Raw genomic sequence first — 18,874 nt, forward strand, 5'->3', positions numbered from 1 at the left:
TTACCATTGATGTCAAAATAGTGGGCAAAAGTTTGATGAGGAACAAGATATTTACATAGTACCAAAGTGTGCCCCTACATATTTCTTATTGATTTTATTTTATTATTTTTTTTAAAGATTTTATTTATTTATTTGACAGAGAGAGATCACAAGCAGGCAGAGAGGCAGGCAGAGAGAGAGGAGGAAGCAAGCTCCCCGCTGAGCAGAAAGCCCTATGTGGGGCTCCATCCCAGGACCCTGGGATCATGACCTGAGCCGAAAGCAGAGGCTTTAACCCACTGAGCCACCCAGGCGCCCCTTTTCTTATTAATTTTAAAGATAACTTTATAGTGGAGAGACCTGGTTGATACCATGTAACTGAGTGATCAAAGTGAACATTACCAATACTGTTACAAACTGATAGCTTATGCCTGCTCATATATGTATGCTTTGAGGAGGACACAACATCATTTCTGTGGTATTCTTGTCGCAAACACAAAATCTGTATCCGGTGATGAGGAAACATCAAACAGAGGTGAAGGCAAAATTATTCCAGATTGAGAGAGACTCAGGAGTTAAGAAAATAGAATGCAGAATCCTGGATTAGAATCTGGATAGGGGAAGAAAGAGCCATAAAGGACATTACTGGTACAGTTGTTGGAATCTGAGTATAAACTGTAGAATGGATAATAGTATTGTATTGATATTCAATTCCTTCACTTTGGAACTTGTACTGTGATATGTAAAGAATGTCTTCATTCTTAGGAAATATGAAGTACCGTTTGGCCGTTGCTTCTAAGGTCTGCACAACTGGCCCAGATTTCATTAAGTGTCTGGACATGTGTCACATTCACCAGCCCCTGCCTCAGTGGTTCTCAACTGGGACAATTTCATTTGGCAATATTTGGAGACATTTTTGGTTATCACAGCTGACATAAGAGGGTGCTACCAGCAGCTAGTGGGTAGGAGCTAAGGATACCCCCACAATAAAGAATTATATGGCCTGTGGGGCACCTGGGTGACTCAGTTAGCTGAGATCCAACTCTTGATTTCAGCTCAGGTCATGATCTCATGGGTTGTGAGATCGAACCCTATTTCAGGCTTAGCACTCAGCACAGAGTCTGCTTATCCCTCTCTCTCTGCTTCCCACCCCTGCAACTCATTCTCTTTCTCTCAAATACATAAAATTTTTAAAAAGATAAAAAAGAATTATCTGGCCCAAAATGCTAATGAGTGAATGACATTAATATATTTTCTAATGTCAAATATCCATGCATTTCTGGAATAAAGTCTATATGATTGTGATTACTTTTTAATAAACTGCCCCATTCGGTATGCTAACATTTTAATAGAATTTTTACATTTGTGATCTTAAGTGAGAATGGTCTGTGATGTTTTTTCTGTCTTCCATTGCCCTCATTCAGTTTTAGTATCAGATTACATAAGGGTATTATAAAATGAGTTAGGTACTTGTCCTTCTTTTTCTATACTCTGCAACAGTATGAATAAGATGGAGATTATTTGATGATTTTGTAAATTTGCCTATAAAAGCTTTGCCTTGCTATTATGTTTTGTTGGTAGATTTTTGACTCCTGACTATTTTTCTAGTGATATAAGTTTACTTAGATTTTCTGTATCTTCTCTATTTTTCTTTTTCTTTCTTTCTTTTTTTTTTTTTTAAGATTTTATTTATTTATTTGAGAGAGAAAAAAGGAGTGCGTGCATGACTGGGGTCGGGGCAGTGTTGCAACTGGGGTTGGGCAGAGGGAAAGGGAGAAACAAACCCTACACTGAGCAGGGAACCCTATCTGGGGCTCAATCCCAGGACCCTGAGATCATGACCTGAGCTGAACGCAGATGTTTAACCACCTGAGCCACCCAGGCACCCCTCTTCTCTATTTTTATAGAAAACATCTTTTTTTTTTGTATGAGTTTATACATAATGGCATCAAGTTGTTCATATATTCTATAAAGTCAGGAGAATGTATTTAAGAGTGCAGGTTCTGGAGTCAGAGGATGTGATTTGGAATCCTGGCTCCAGGAGTGACTGGTTATGTGACCTTGTACCTTAGTTTTCTTACGTGTAAAATGGACACAATAACAGTAATTGCCTCACAGGGGTGGAATAAAGATTAAATGAAAACACTTGTAAAACTTTTAGAACAGCATCTGGCATGAATAAGCACTTAATACTAATGTTTTTTATTATCCTTAGTATTATTTTCTTGCATATTTTAAAACTCTATTATATTTCCGTTTTCATTATTAATTTTATTTATGCTTTTCCATCTTTATTTTTTGGATCAATCTTGTTAATTCAAGCTTTTGATTTTATCCTTTTGTATACTGATATTAACTCTGTTTTTCTTTTATTCATTCAACAAATATATGTTAGGCATCTATCTATCTAGATACTATTCTAGCTCCTGGAGATACAGTGGAGAACAGAACAGAAATGCTTCTTTCCTTGATAGAACTTACTTTCTAGTGGATGGAGATTGAATATGACAAATCAGTAGACTGTAGTTTGTTACCATGTGATGCCTTCTGTGGGGAAAAATATGGAGGAAGATAAAATGGAATCGTTGGGGCATGAGTTGCTGCAGTGTTGAATAAAGTGCTTAGGGTAAATCTTACCAAGAGGATGATTCTCTGAAAATGATGTAAACATGTTGAACAAATGAACTTTGTGAATATGGGAGCTGGAGAGTATACCAGGCAGAAGGAACAGCCACCTGAAGGCCCTGAGGCCGGAATGTGCATGGTGTTTGGGATGAACAGCAGAGGCCAGTGTGTTTGGAGTGGAGCAAGTGAGGCAGAGGAGAGTAAGAGGAGAGAAAGAACTACCTAAAATTGGTCTTTAAAAAGCTGTCAAAAACAAACAGTTTTAACACTGACAAGCCTACTGGAATAATGCTGATGGCAAGCTTTAAACAACTTTAAGTGTTGGATGTTAATTGGGGGAAGGGGAGAAAAAGAAATTATTGGTTGGACCTAATTTAAATGAGTCTGTAAGTAAAACCTCTAGTTGAATGAATTTCCAGTTTAATGAATTTCAACAAAATGGACAAATCCTTTGCCTTAGTGTTAGTGTCTTAACTTTTATTTTTAAACTTGTGGCATCTTGACTAAAGGAATTGAATCCTGGAATCAGAATATTGAATCAGGAATTGAATCCTGGAATCAGATGTCCAGTTACAGGTGCTAGGATGGAAATACAGGCACCTGACATATCCTGCGGGTATAGGTGCAGACCACCATAATGAAGCAAATATCATAGTAAAGCAAGTCAAGTGAATTCTCTGGTTTCCCAGTGCCTGTAAAAGTTATGTTTGCACTATATGGTAGTCTGTCAAGGGTGCAGTAGCATCATGTCTGAAAAAACAGTGTATGTACCTTAATTTCAAAGTACTTTATTTCTAAAACATGCCAACCATCATCTGTGCTTTCCGTGAGTTACAGTCATTTTGCCTTGTGGAAGGTCTTGGCTCCCTCTCAGTGGTTGTTGCGGGTTAGTGTGACTGGCCATTGCTCACAATAAGACAGCAATGAAGTTAGCCACATTGATTGACTCTTCCTTTCATGAATGTCTCTGTAATGTGGGGTGCTCTTTTATAGGATTTTCCCACAGTAGAACTTCCTTCAAAATTGGAATCAGTCCTCTCAAACCCTGCCACTGTTTTATCATGTAAGTTTAAGTCATATTCTGAATCCTTTGTCATTTTTTCAACAGTCTTCACAGCATCTTCACCAGGAGTAGATTCTATCTCAAGAAACCATTTTCTTTGCTGATCCATAGGAAGCAGCTGCTCATCCTTTAAGCATTCTATCATGAGATTGCCCCAATTCAGTCACCTCCTCAGGCTCCATTTCTAATTCTAGTTCTCCTACTATTTCTACCACATCTGCACTTACTTCCTCCACTGAAGTCTTGAACCCCTCAAGGTCATCCTTGAGGGTTGGACCCAACTTCTTCTAAACTCCTCTTAAGCAATTTGACTTCTTCCTATGAATCATGAATGTTTTTAATGGCATCTAGAATGGTAAGTCCTTTCCAGACTCAAGTCCATCAGAGGAATCACTACCTATGGCAATGGTAGCCTTAGGAAATGTATTTCTTAAATAGTAAGACTTGAACGTCAAGATTGCTCCTTAATCCATGGGAGGCAGGATAGATGTTGTATTAGCAGGCACAGAAACATTAACCATGTTGTTCATCTCCTTCAGAGCTCTTGGATGACCAGATACATTGTCACTGAGCAGTGATATTTTGAAAGAAATCATCCTTTATTCTGAGCAGTAGGTCTCAACAGTGAACTTAAAAGACTCAGTAAACCATGTCGTAAACAGACATACTATCATCCAGGCTTTGTTGTTCCCTTAATAGGGCACAGGCATGGTAGATTGAGCATAATTCCTAAAGGTCCTAGGGTTTTCAGAATGGTAAATGAGTTTTGGTTTCAACTTAAAGTCATCAGCTGCACTAGCCTCTAATGAAAGAGTCAGCTTGTCCTTTGAAGCTTTGAAGCTAGGCATTGACTTCTCTCTCATTATGAAAGTCCTAGATGGGCATCTTCTTCCAGGAGAAGACTATTTTGGTTACATTGAAAATCTGTTGTTTAGTGTGGCCACGTGGATTATCTGAGCTGGGTCTTCTGGAGAACCTCTGCAGCTTCTCCATCAGAACCTGCTGCTTCCCCTTCCACTTTCACGTTACGGAGATGGCTTCTTTCCTTAACCCTCATGAACCCATCTCTGCTGGCTTCCAAATTTTCTTCTGCAGCTTCCTCACCTCTCTCAGCCTTCCTAGAAATGAATAGAGTTAGGGCTATGCTTTGGATTAGGCTTTGGCTTAAGGGGTTGTTGTTGCTGGTTTGATCTTCTCTCCAGAACACTGAAACTTTCTCATTATCAGCAATAAAGCTGTTTCACTTTCTTGTCACTCCTGTGTTCGCTGGAGTAGCACTTATAATTTCCCCCAAGAGTTTTCCCTTTGTATTAACAACTTGGCCAACTGTTTGGTGCAAGAGGCCTAACTTTTAACCTAGCTCAGCTTTCAACATGCCTTTTTTGCTAAGTTTAATCATTTCTAGCTTTTGATTTAAAGTAGAGATGTGTGACTCTTGCTTTTACTTGAACACTTAGAAGTCATTGTAGGGTTATTAATTAGCCTGTCTCAGGGAAGAGGGAGACCTGGGGTGAGGGAGAGAGATGGGAGAACGGCCAGTCACTGGAGCAGTCAACACACTCAAAACCTTTGTCCATTAAGTTTGCTGTCTTACAGGGGTACATTTTGTGGCACTCCCAAACAATTACAATAATAACATCAAAGATCACCATAACCTATATAATAATAATGAAAAAGTTTGAAATACCGTGAGAATTACCACAAGGTGACACAGAGATACAAAGTGAGCAGATGCTCTTGGAGAATGGTACCAATAGACTTGTTCAACCCAAGGTTGCCACAAACTATCAATTCGTAAAAAGTGCAGTTATCTGTGAGGTACAATAAAACAAGGTATGGCTGTATAGATGATGAGAAACTTGTTAATTGTATTGTTTAAATATTCTTTATCCTTACCAATATTTTATCTGTTTCAGTTATTTTATGAGAGAGATGTGTTTCAAAATCACACAAGTAGGATTGTGGATTTGTCACTTTGTCCCTGCAGTTATGCCAATTTTTTTTTGATGTACCCTCAGTTTGTGTCATTATCTGCTTACAGAGTGTTATGTCTCCCTGATTTTCTATGCTTAATATGCATTTTTGCCTTATTTTAATTGTTATTAAAATTCCTCAGTAGGTTTCTTTGGTTAGTTCTTGCTGGTATGTTTCTATTTTATGGTCCATTTACTTTCTGGTTTCCATGTTTTAAGTTTTAGTTTTGTTTTGCTTATAAGCAGCATGTGTTTGGACTTAATTTGGATTTCAGTCTACAGTCTGAGAGTCTTGTTCTTTGATTGGCTCCATTTACATTAATTGTGATAATAGATATAGCTTGATTAATTTCTACACTTGATCTTAGCCAAAAGGTTGAGAAGTGATTAGTTTGATTAATTTCTAATATTTTATGTTTTTCATCTACCAGGCTTTTTCTTTTACCCTTTCTCCTTACTGTCTACTGATTATTTCAGTGTGGTTTTTTAAAATCATGCCTTTTTCCTTCCTTGTTCCTAATAAATCCTCTGTTGTCCTTATCCTTTCATAATTTAATACAGTAAAGAGCGGTGATTAACTCTTCTGCTTGCTGCTTGCTTGAGAACCCTGCAGAACGTAGTATGGAAACTAGGATGGAGCAGGAGAGTGTCTCAAACATTACTGTAGTCTGACTCTGTCACGTTACCAGGGTGAAGCCTGAGGCCCAGAGAGGATACTAGGTTTGTCCAGGGTCTACATAGAGAGCACTCCCGTTCTTTTGCCACATTCTGACATAAAGAAGTAGGTCCCGTGCAATGTTCAGTCCTCCCTCTTTAAAAATTAAATACCAGCAATTGTCAAACTATATAGATTTGTTTATACAGTTGTCCATACTTTGAATATATGTGTGCCTGTGTATGCATAGGTACACACACAGACACAACCCTTATTCTGTGTAACTACTTCAGGGCAGGGTGTTTGAGAAAGTAGAGAAATAGAAACATAGAGATGTTTCTTTATTCTAGAGCTCACTGTCTAATGGGGGAAACAGAGATAGATAATTTTAGTACTACTGAATATTGAATGCTATAAACATGTTTACTGTTAACCTTTATTCTCCCTCAAAGAGTCTAGGAAGAACATTATAGGGAAAGAGTTTCCTGAACAGAAAAGGATCTTAAAGGATGAGTAGAAGTTTTACCAGGTAAAAGGGGCTATTATTAGTAGAGGGAGTCATGCATGCAAAATCTTGCAAATGTAAAAGTTTGATGCTTTAAAGTGAGAAAATCTATGAAGCTGACATAAAGATTCATGAGGATTTGGTGAGGGAGGAGTTTGGAAGGTTCAGGTCCAGATTGTGAAAGGCATTGTATAGCAGTCAGGGAGTTTGGATGTTGTCTTTGAGACTGTGGGTGTTCCCAGGCTATTTATAAAGCAAGAAAAGATATCCAGATCTGCATTTTAGAAACAGCTGAAGCGATCAGGGTGTAAGATGGATAGCCTGGTCGTAGATGTGAGACTTTGATAATAGCTCCCTCATGAAAGGAAGAGGACTGGAACTAAGACCCTTGTGATGGGGATGGAGAAGGGACAGGGAGCAGTGGGGGGTGGGATTTGGGAGAGACGGAAGACAAAAATAAACAAGACATGGTACTCAGAAAAGAGTCAGAATTAACTCAGATTTCTGTCTTGGGCCCGTTGAAGGAATACCAGCTGTATTAGCTCAGAGAAGGAATACTTAGAGATTTGCTTAAGGAAGGTAGTGAGTGAGTGAGTGGTCCTCTGAGGGCCAAAATAATGATAATAGGTAACATTTCTTGAGCATTAAGTACTATTCTTCTTTGAGAATTAAAGCTTAACAGTTAACATAGAGACATACTGATTCAAAAGAATCCACTGATGTCAAATTCAAAGCAAGAACACTCAGAGTCAACATTTCTGGGAACCTGGACAGAAGTGAGTAGGAGAGAAGCAGTCACGATCTAATCATTCTTGCTTGTAGCTGTTGCCATGTTGTGAGTGTGTAGTTGTGCCCAGTCTGTTGCTAATGGTGAGTCACTCTTGCAAATAAATATTAATAAGTTTATATACAAAATATATTTCATACACATGCTGTGTGTGTGGTATTCTGGGAAATAAGTTTTAAAAGCAAAAGTCCTTAGCTTGGTAATTTTGATGTGTGATTCTATGTAATGTTGTTAATACGGGGGTTCCAAGTTTTTTGTTATTCAAATATTGCCCAGTAATGTTCATCATTTTTTTTCCAGTGTTTGAATATTTGCTGTGGATTTCAATGCTTTGTAAATACTCAAATAGGAGAAATGCAAAGAGAAGAAGATGGGAATGTTGGTTTGGAAATACACTTGACATGAAATCAGAAATGAATTTAAAATCTGAATTGACAATAGGAGTATCTGTTTCAATGGCGAAGCCAAAGCTGAGCAAAGTATTTTCATCATCAGAAATTAGAAAAAAAAAAAAAAAAAAGCTAATAGGAAGCAGTGTGTATCTTAATGTGTGTCTCAAAAATACTTTAGATAGTATCTTAATGGGAACAGATTCTTTCCCTGTGCTTTCTTCATCTATATCTTAATTCAACAAATATCAACACAAAAATTAAATAAAATTTTCAGTGTCTAGAAAATTTGGCATGAAAAAGATCAAGATTATTGGGTAATATACTTAATGTTACATAGTGTTTTAAAATTTTATTTTAGAATGACTATTTAAATATTAAGTATTTCTGATGTTATCTTTGAATTTTTAAATAGATTTTAATTTGACATGTATTTTGTGATATTGCTCTCCTTTTGACTAATTATCAAATATCTCGGGTTAAGATCTTTTTTTATGTAGAATTGAAATATATAATTTGTAATAATAATTGGTTCAAATAACAATAAGCCATGTATGCATTATTATTTTTTTCTTACAGGATACTTCTGGAACTTTTATTTGAGAAATGACTGACTGTTTATTATTATGGCCACTTATTATTCCAAAGTACATAAATCATATGAAAGTATAGAATAATTCATGACTGAGGAATTCCTGTCTCTCAACCTCAGATCCTAAGTATTAAAATCTGTTGGGGATTTGGAGACATCCAACATTTTCCCAATTTCTTGACTGATTTTTCCTATGATTCAGAAAATTATGGAAGTTTCCCAAGTGATGCTGGGATGGAATTCCTACAGGGAAGCTTTACCAGGCACTATACTGTGCCTGTTGCATGCATTACCTCATTTCGTCCTCACAGCAACCCGCAATATGGAGGTTAGGTTGGTAGCTCTGTGTCACACATGAGGAAACCAGCTGGTCGGTGGTAGGGAAGATCCCTGTGTTTTCCAAACTGTGGTTCCACACAGTTGAACTTCACCTATTCTTAAAAGAAAGAAGACCATAAGAACATTTGTTTTCTAACTTCAGTTCAACAAATTACTTCTGTACCAGAGCAGGCCAAGTGAGGTGACAGACTGAGTTGAAGAATTAGTCCTTTTCACTTGAGAAAGAGCCCTGTGCTTGTGGCTGGAAGCAGCCCCCTGCTTGCTAAGGAGGGGCTCCTGTCTGCTCTTTGCCTTGACTACACAAAGCTTCTGGCTAATCCTCTCTTATCAATGTGCCTCCTTCCCTGCTTACATTCTGAGTTAGCTCTAGCATGCCCTGTCAGCCTCCGTTAGGAAGCATTAGTTCTATCAGTCTGCATGCGCTATCCCTGTTGATGGAGATAAGAGGAAGAACAGTGACTTCACCTTCTAAAAATAACCTTTTAAAGCAAGAATCTTTATTTTACCTCTTTCCACATGCCGTAATGCTGCTTCATTCAGCTGTTAAAAGTCTCCCCGATGATCTCTATGAAAATGTTGACAACATTACTGGTTTGGTGTGAGCTGATCAAATTCCTAGAACTTCAGGGCTTAGGAAAACGGCAGCACAGTGTTTGGAATTGCAGGGCTAGTTGCCCAGAGATTATGGTTTTCTTGCCTGGTGACATCTGGTAATGTATTGAAGATGGAGTGGGGCAGATGGCTTAGTTTAACAGCCGCAGTATAACATTGCATGGTGAGGAAATACCCTGCGGATGCACCCTATAGAATATTGTGGTTTAAAAAACCAAGCGTATGTATGGTGCCTATGAGCTTTGGATATGGAGAGACCTGATTTTACAGATTGTTACTGCCTCTGTACTGTGTGATCCTGAACAAATTGTGTAGCTTCTCTGAACTTTTTCATCTTTGAAAAGTAAGGAATATAAAACCTAGAATTTTTTTTGTTTGTTTGTTTTTATTTGAATTCCAGTATAGTTAACATCCAGTGTTATATGCGTTTCAGGTGTATAATACAGTGATTCCACCATTCCATACATCACCCAGTGCTCACCATGTTAAGTGTGCTCTTTAATTCCCTTCACCTGTTTCACCCATCCCCCACCCACTTCCCGTCTGGTGACCCTCAGTTTGTTCTCCGTATAAAACCTAGGATTTTGACGATTAGATGATACAGATGTAAAACTCTTAGTACAGCACATATGCTACACAGCAGACACTGAAGAGTTTCCGAGGATGATGATGCAGTGATGAACAAGACAAACCCAGCCACCCCCCCCCACCTTTGTTAGAGAGAGCAAGCAGGGAAGAGGCAGAAGGAAAGAATCTCGAGCAGATTCCTTGCTGAGCCCAGAGCCTAACATGAAGCTTAATCCCACCACCCTGAGATCATGACCTGAGCTGAAACCAAGAGTTGAAGGCTCAACTGACTGAGCCACCCAGGCACACCACCCCCAGCCCCCACTTCTTTTAATGAGACAAGTAGGCAGGAAATGACATCAAATGGGGCTAAGTGCCTGCACAAGAGAACACATGGTGCTGAAGAGCACACAGGAGGGGCACTTCTTGAAGGCCTGGGAAGAGAGCAAGATGCAAACACAGGAGAAAATGGCTTCCTCCCAGACTGGCCCAGCTCCTGAGTGAGTTCACTGAAAGGCTCGCACACATTAGTAGCCCTCGGAGTTGTTTGTCAAGGAAAAGGAAATAATACAAATGTGCAAACGAAGTAACCACCAAATATATTGACTTTGTCCAGTACAATTCAAATGTCTAAATTCTTTGAGCATCGTGCTCTGAATAAGTAAGCTACCCTTCTAATGTGGATTTGACCCTTTAAATGTTCCCATTGGGGGCGCCTGGGTGACTCAGCCTGTTAAGCCTCTGCCTTCGGCTCAGGTCATGATCCTGGGGTCCTGGGATTGAGCCCCACGTTGGGCTCCCTGCTCCATGGGAAGCCTACTTCTCCTTCTTTCTCTGCCTCTCTCCCTCTCATGTCTCCCTCTCTCTGTCTCTCATGAATAAATAAGTAAAATCTTTAAAAAGAAAAAAAATGTTCAGATTAAAAAAACAAAAGCAAGGGGCGCCTGGGTGGCTCAGTGGGTTAAGCTTCTGCCTTCGGCTCAGGTCATGATCTCAGGGTCCTGGGATCGAGTCCTGCGTCGGGCTCTCTGCTCAGCAGGGAGCCTGCCTCTCTGCCTACTTGTGATCTCTGACTGTCAAATAAATAAATAAAAATTTTAAAAAAATAAAAAATAAAAAAAAGCAAAAGCAAGAAAAAAAGTCCTTTCTTTAGCTTGTTTATTTAAGTTCTTTCCGAAAGGTACTCACTCTGTATTTATTTCTTAAATGACTGACCCAATAAATGCATGCAGTGCTGTGGTTAGGTTTGCTTTTGCTGACCCGTGTTCTCTGCTTCTGCCTTTGCTCTAGATAGAAATGAAGACTGCCAGCAGAAACAAGATAATGTTAGTTTCATGTAAAAATAGCCCAGGGTAGGGGGAGCTCCAGGTGTTGCCCTAGGAACACATGGACTTGGTGCCAGAAATGTGCCATCAGGACATTTTCTACTTCTAAATTTGCAGCTATTCTGAGTGGTTGAGATGATTGGATGTGTTATATTCTGCCTAAGGGAGGCAGGGAAACCTAGAGCTTAGATGTAAGACATCCCCCCCCATCTAATTCCAATTTTGTGTGTCTAGTTGTATAACTGTATTACTCAGAGCCACAGTCTCCTTACCTGTTTAGTGAGATGAGTAAAAATACCTCATAGCATCATCATAAAGATTAAGATAATACTATAAAAGGGGCGCCTGGGTGGCTCAGTGGGTTAAGCCGCTGCCTTCGGCTCAGGTCATGATCTCAGGGTCCTGGGATCGAGTCCCGCATCGGGCTCTCTGCTCAGCAGGGAGCCTGCTTCCCTCTCTCTCTCTCTCTGCCTGCCTCTCTGCCTACTTGTGATCTCTGTCTGTCAAATAAATAAATAAAATCTTAAAAAAAAAAAAAAGATAATACTATAAAAGCTTAACCAATGCTTGGCACATAGTAATAGCAACTACTAATCTTAGTTTTTTTATTATTACTGTAATCTGCATTTTATTTACAAGGAATAAATAATCTATGCTAATGTTGATGAATTAATAAAATATGAACAACTGAAACATTTCTGGATAATGTCAATGTGGGGGACTTGAACATGGCACTGCTCATCTCCTGCTGTGGGGATTACCATCGACAGCCAGCCCCAGCTGCTCCCTCTAGACTCTGCCACTGCTTTGCACCCAGACCAGGTTTCGCCGAGGCTGCCCTCAACCAAGGAATGGGCACAGTCGGCCTTCGAATGCAGTCCTCCAGTGGGTAGGACTCCTTTAACAGGTGACTTTAGTGCAGGGCCTCCCCCGCAGCCTGATGGAGACTTCCCTAACCTGAGGCCTCAATCAGAGATGACCCCTGCCTGGCCCTCCTTCCTTATCTCTCCCCTTCACAGGGTCCAGACCTGCACTGCCTTCGGAGGCACTCCCACCCTCCCCACCTCTCCATTTCCTGAACTGGTATTTCTTCCACTAAACCTTTGGCTTATCTTGGTGTCAGCTTCGTGGAGCATCTGGACTTACAGTTACAATAGTTGTTGGAAGTAACAATCAACACCCTTGAGCACAGAGTGGACGTTTTCACCATCAAGTATAAAGTGAACGTTAATGAGTTGTTTCATCTTGATGGCATCACATTTCCTCAGAACTGAAGTTTGATGTTACTGATCATAATTTCTCTAGCACAGACCTTAGCCATTGCTTCCTCAGGGGAGGGCTACTCACAATTAGGACCTCAGACTAACGGCAGATTAGGTTGTAAGATTGCACTTAGGACAGCCCTCCCTCCATGTCTCTGGGTCTTCAATGTGATGTGATTTTAGTGTTTTCATGAACCAAGAAAATCTCTTCGGCAAAGGCTATGGAGGGCTCTTTAGTGTTTATTTTTGTAGTTTCCTACTGATTTCTTCTGTTTTCTTGTTTTTTTTTCCCCCCTAACTCCTCACTTGATTATGTTTTTTGTGACAGACCAGGTCCAGGGAACAGTCACCATTCGGAACATCAGTGCTCTGTCTTCAGGCCTGTACCAGTGCGTGGCTTCAAATGCCATCGGAACCAGCACCTGTCTGTTAGATCTCCAGGTTATTTCACGTAAGTATATAAAACTCTGACGTTGACTCTGAGTCTGGAACACCAAGATCTTTGTTAAACCAGGGAATGAAGAGTTTCTCTTAAGTTTTTTTAGGTTGTTTGAAGATTAAGTATAAATTTTCTTGGGTTTATTAGTTATTGAAATGTTTATAAATGTCTTAGTATACTTTTCAGCCTCAGCAATATGACATGTTTTTTATGACAGAATGTCTTTCTCCTCAGGATCAATAGAATCAAGTCAGTCGCTTGTCTTCAAGTGATTGCCTAGTCCTATTGACATTACAAAAACTTGTGATGATCTTATGGCCACGGCAAGACCTTCTATTATTTTCTCCTAATCCCTTTATATCTGCTTAATTGCTGGGTGGCCAGGTCATAAATAAGCAGTGCAGAAATTTTCCCTTTATTTGAGAGTTCTGGGTTATTTGAATTCCACTTACAAAAAGTAGTGACCCTGTTGGGTTGAGGTGGTTGTTATCACACTGATTGCCAGGGTTCCTCTGGGCCGATCACACAGGTAAGCATCTTTGGCCTGTTCTGCTCTAAGTGTTGTTCTACTGACATGGTGAGTCCTATAATGTTGATTCATTCAGCGAGTGTCTGTGAGCCTCCTATGTGTGAGTCCCAGCCACTGAGGACACAGAAAACTAACCGAGGTTTAATTTTATAAGGATGCAATACTTTGGGCAATTCTGTGCATTTTAAGAAGATTCTGTGGTAAACTTACATATTTATGAAGTTGCATGAGTGTATGCTATTTCTCTTTCTCTCTCTCTCTCTTTTTTTTGTTCTTTAAATCTACCTTAAATATATTTTGCAGCCCAGCCCAGGAGCATTGGACTAATAGCTGGAGCCATTGGCACTGGTGCAGTTATTATCATTTTTTGCATTGCACTAATTTTAGGGGCATTCTTTTACTGGAGAAGCAAAAATAAAGAGGAGGAGGAAGAAGAAATTCCTAATGAAATAAGGTTTGTGTGTCAGAAAATTCGTCCTACATGGCCAGTGTCTGTATTTCTATTAATTTTGGCAGCTAAGACTTCTTTGCTAATCCAATGGCTGTGATGGCCTAGACAGTTAAAGTGCCAAGTCATATTTTCTTGTACGTTATATCACTTTTACTCATTTACTGGATCATGAAAGAGGAAGAGGGTCGCATATGTGCCCAACTAGGAGGACACATGTGAAGAATTCCCTCACCTTCCATACTTCCAAGGTAGGTGGGGTTAAGGTGGCTGCCACAGAAGAAAAGTTAGTTTAGGAAATGTGTTTGACATTGGCATTTATACCAGAAGCTAGAAGGAACACCCCAAGAGCATACCAGTTCCTGTGCACACAGGCCAAAGCCATATGGCTTGGTGTGAGAGACAGTTCAGTCAAGGATATGAACATCTTCAGACAACAATGTGAAAATCATCTTTATTTTTTAAATTTTTTCATTATGTTCAGTTAGCCACTATATAGTACATCGTTAGTTTTTGATGTAGTGTTCAATTATTCATTAGTAACACCTTTAACACCCAGTGCTTATCACAGCATGAAAATCATCTTTAAAGAAAAGTGACTCTTGGCATGTTATAAGGATAGGGGAGTTCAAGCTCCCTCTCTATCCCTATCACATCGTACCACATAGTATCCTTGTTGAAAATGCTTTAATGACTCCAGTCTACTTAGCGTGATCCACACAGCCCTTCAGGACTGACTTTCCCCTGCTTCCCTAGTCCTCTGTCACTACTTCCATGGTCACTGGTGTTCCAGTCTGTTCTGCAGCCTCTTGTGCTTCAGGGTCTTTGCTCAAGCCTCCACCCTCTTCTGGCACCAAACTCCTTCCCTTTTCATCCATCTCTTTCATAAATTCTTGATCTGATTCAGGACCAGTCCAGGTATCACCTCCTCACAGAAGTTGACTCTAGTCCCTGTCCAGCCTTTCAGACTTGGAAATGTTCTTACATTGATTGGCACTCTTGTTTGGCCATAGGCTTCTGGGTTATAGGAGCTGTGTCTTTTTTTTTACATGAAACATCTAGTAGAGTGCCTGGTACTCAATAAATGTTGAATGAATTAACATCTTAAATTAGTGACTTATCTTAGCCTCTTGTAATTCTTTACACAACAAACTCAGTGGCTCTCTTCAAGGTCTATTTTTCTATTTAGAGCAAAAAAAATTATAAACATACATATATACATACCACACATATATATTCACACACATTTTTTTTTTCAGGTATGTTGGAAAGTATAGTCTGAGAGATTTGACATTACTTTTTCTACCCTTGGCTATTGAGAAGCTGAGGGAACATTTTTCTTGAGCATTGTCTCAGTGGGAATGAGTGCCAGAGCCGAGGACCCCGGGGCTGATGCGTTTGCTTTTTTTGTTTTTTTTTTTTTAAGATTTTTGTTTATTTATTTGACAGACAGAGATCACAAGCAGGCAGAGAGGCAGGCAGAGAGAGAAGAGGAAGCAGGCTCCCCGCCGAGCAGAGAGCCCGATGCGGGGCTTGATTCCAGGACCCGGGATCATGACCTGAGCCGAAGGCAGAGGCTTAACCCACTGAGCCACCCAGATGCCCCGCATTTGCTTTTTTGATAGTATGTTCTGTCCTGAGGATTTGTATCTCACAGACATATGGCCTTAGCAGAAGATGAAAGATTCCTGGGCTAGAGGGTAGGGTGACATTCAAGTTAATCCTGACAACAATTTTATTTCTATTCCTTTTCAGAGAGGATGATCTTCCACCTAAATGTTCTTCTTCTGCCAAAGCATTTCACACCGAGATATCCTCCTCAGAGAACAACACATTGACCTCTTCCAATACCTACAACAGTCGATACTGGAGCAACAATCCAAAAGTTCCCAGGAACACGGAGTCATTCAACCACTTCAGTGACTTGCGCCAGTCTTTCTCTCTCCACTCAGGCAATGCCAACATCCCATCCATATATGCTAATGGGACCCACCTGGGCCCAGCTCCACATAAGACTCTGGTAGTGACAGCCAACAGAGGGTCATCCCCGCAGGTCATGCCCAGGAGCAATGGCTCAGTCAGCAGGAAGCCTCGGCCTCAACACACACACTCGTACACTGTCAGCCAAGCAACACTAGAGCGAATTGGTGCGATCCCTGTCATGGTGCCAGCCCAGAGTCGGGCCGGCTCCCTGGTATAGTACCTGAGTGGATAGAGCGTTCAGAAAAGAATCAGTGGAGTACCCCATGCAGAGGGAGGGCGGGGTGAGCAAGTGCTGGGAAAGAAGTGCTTTCCTTATAAGGATACTAGTAAAAAAGCACAAAGGAAAAGGCAATGCTGTTTGTTACCTGGCCAGTGAAATTTGTGAAATGAACTGGAATTCTTCATCTTGAAGACTCGTTTCCCCACCACAGATGTTCCAGCATTCTATTCAAAAAACTGGTTCTCATAGATGTGCCCAGCCAAGGAAAAAGATACAAGAGCAGACTAGCACTTAAAACCCAAACTGCAGTCCAGATGGGCTTGTTCTTTAATTCATGCCTAACTTAATAATTTTTGAAGAGACTCAAGTGCCAGGTGAAGTTTAAATAATGAAATTATTTAAAAATATAATTATCTTTCAAAAAAATAATGAGCAACCCTGGGATCATCACGGTTCCCTTGTTATCTAGAGGACTTAGTGGCATGAATGGTTCATATCGGTCCCAAGAGGGCTGGCTCTTGTATCCTAGAATCAAAACTTTTTTACGCAAACAAAATTTGGTAAGAAATTGGGGAAAACAAAAGAAACTTCTCTGAGAAGCCCCTTCCTATTTATTTATTTATGTGTTCCTAAACCATGAATTTCATATTTGGAATATTGCTATATGACAGATTCTTGCCTGTCTGCATTTTTCTAGGGTCTGTTCTGGGTCCGTGACAATTATTGTTCATTATTTCCTGGAAAAATATTTTTTTAAAAGAAAACTCTTGTGGGTTTTTTGTTTTTTGTTTTTTTTTAAATACATGAATGGCATAGGGCTAGGAAAGAAAAGACTGTTACTAACAGCACATTTAGTGATCGTGTTTGTGGAGCCCTGTGGGAGGCCCATGCCCGGATAGAAAGAGCTGGGGTGTGTGGGCCGCAGGGGAGCAGGAAGGCAGGTGTGAGAGACAGGAGCCTTCCTGGCAGCCTCCAGGCACGGCTGGGCTGGCCGGGGCTCCCTGCCTATCACACCAGGTTACCTTTAATGAAGGCAGCACCTGATGCCTTTTGCACTGAGGGAGATGACTTCCTCTTTGTTTGACAAGTCGAGGTTGGTAGGTTGTTACAGGGAGGGCAGGAGTAGTTCTGTTGTTGTTTCCAAAATAATTCTTTTTGCAAAACAGATAAGAATAAGACAAAAGGGATGCCTTCAGGTATGCTCCTGGGAGGGTCTACCTTATGTTTGTCACAGCTCAGGGTTGCAGTTTTACCCAAATGCATTTTACACCACTGTAAAGAGACTCCTTCTGTGATTAATTACCTGGCTTGGCTGGCCTTGGAGTTCACCAGATAATTTACAAACTCCCCACTGTCGTGCTGTGTGGATCTGGGCATACTTGTATTGGGGACTATCTCGCCTTAATCACACTTTAAGCAGCACAGAAATGATTTCGCCCCAGAATCGTTCTCTGAATTATTTATGAGGCCAACCTCGTGGTTCGATAAGAGCATCATTTTTTTCCCCAATGTTGTCTCTCACTCCCTCTTCGCACCATGCCTTTTGCCCTCTTTTCCTGCAAGCATAGTCGTCACAGGGAGTGGCTTCCTGATTCTCAGACCGTTTGAATATGTGGAAACCAGCAGCTCTTGCTTTTACCGTGTTCGGGGAGGGCTAAGCTCAGAACCTAACCATTGCAGCCATTTCAATATTGATGAAATGCTGAATTTACGTTAGCATTACTTATTTTTTCCATGTGATTGTTCTTGACTTTGTAAAAATTTAAATAAATGAATGTCTATACTTTTTATAAAGAAGAGTGAAAATACCATGACAGAAAAGATACTATCAGATGTTGTTTAGAAAGCATTTATCTTGCATTTCTTTATTCTTTCTAATTATCTAAAATTCAATAAAAGTTTATTCATATAAAAACAATTTGTCATTACTTATCATATATTAATGAATTTATGAGTTTATATTTTGTGTTCTTTTTAATGTTATAAGAATTTTCCATTCTGTTAAATAGTATACATAATAATTTTAATGAGCAAATAGTACTCTAGAAATTACTTTATCTTCTTACTAGAAATTTGAGTCCAGTTCTCATGTGTATGACTGAAGTTGTAATGACCTTTTCATACCTTGAATGATTTTCCTCTTTCCATGTCTGAAGTTCATGAGACCAGGTCCATGACCGCTTTTTTCCCCACTCTGAATCCCTCACCTAGCACAGTGCCTAATACAGGTACTGAGTAGGTGAATGACTGATGACTTCTAAACTGAAGTTGCCAAGTTCCAGCAGGGAAAGTTATGATCATGATTGTAGCTCTTGGTATATACTGGATCATTCCTTTGTTTTAGCTTTTCTTTTCTTTTCTTTTTTTTTTTTTTTAAGAGAGAGTGTGTGCGCACATACGTGGGAGGGGCAGGGGTAGAAGACGGAGAGAGAGAATCCCCACACAGGGCTCAATCCCACAACCCTGAGATCATGACCTGAGCTGAAATCAAGTCGGACCTCTCATCAACAAGCCATCCAGGTGTCCTGTTTTAACTTTTTTTTTTTTTTTTAAGATTTTTATTTATTTATTTGACAGAGATC

At 40.0% G+C, this 18,874-nt stretch overlaps 1 protein-coding gene across 5 annotated transcripts in view; it reads left to right on the forward strand.

Moving 5' to 3' along the window:
- Window positions 1-17,085, forward strand: part of LOC111150311 (immunoglobulin superfamily member 11) — a 138,832-nt gene extending 121,747 nt beyond the window's left edge. Inside the window, exons 5-7 of one of the 5 annotated variants that reach the window (XM_022507768.1) lie at window positions 13,002-13,124; window positions 13,945-14,095; window positions 15,845-17,085. In XM_022507768.1, the coding sequence (XP_022363476.1) occupies window positions 13,002-13,124; window positions 13,945-14,095; window positions 15,845-16,289 (719 nt within the window). In that variant the 3' untranslated portion in view covers window positions 16,290-17,085. The remainder of the gene's footprint in view (window positions 1-13,001; window positions 13,125-13,944; window positions 14,096-15,844) is intronic. The other 4 variants (XM_022507766.1, XM_022507780.1, XM_022507773.1 and 1 more) reach the window with 4 other exon arrangements.
- The last annotated feature ends 1,789 nt before the right edge of the window (window positions 17,086-18,874 follow it).

This window comes from Enhydra lutris, unplaced genomic scaffold, assembly GCF_002288905.1.
Source record: "Enhydra lutris kenyoni isolate GAN:26980312 unplaced genomic scaffold, ASM228890v2 scaffoldscaffold2, whole genome shotgun sequence".
Taxonomy (NCBI): Eukaryota; Metazoa; Chordata; class Mammalia; order Carnivora; family Mustelidae; genus Enhydra; species Enhydra lutris.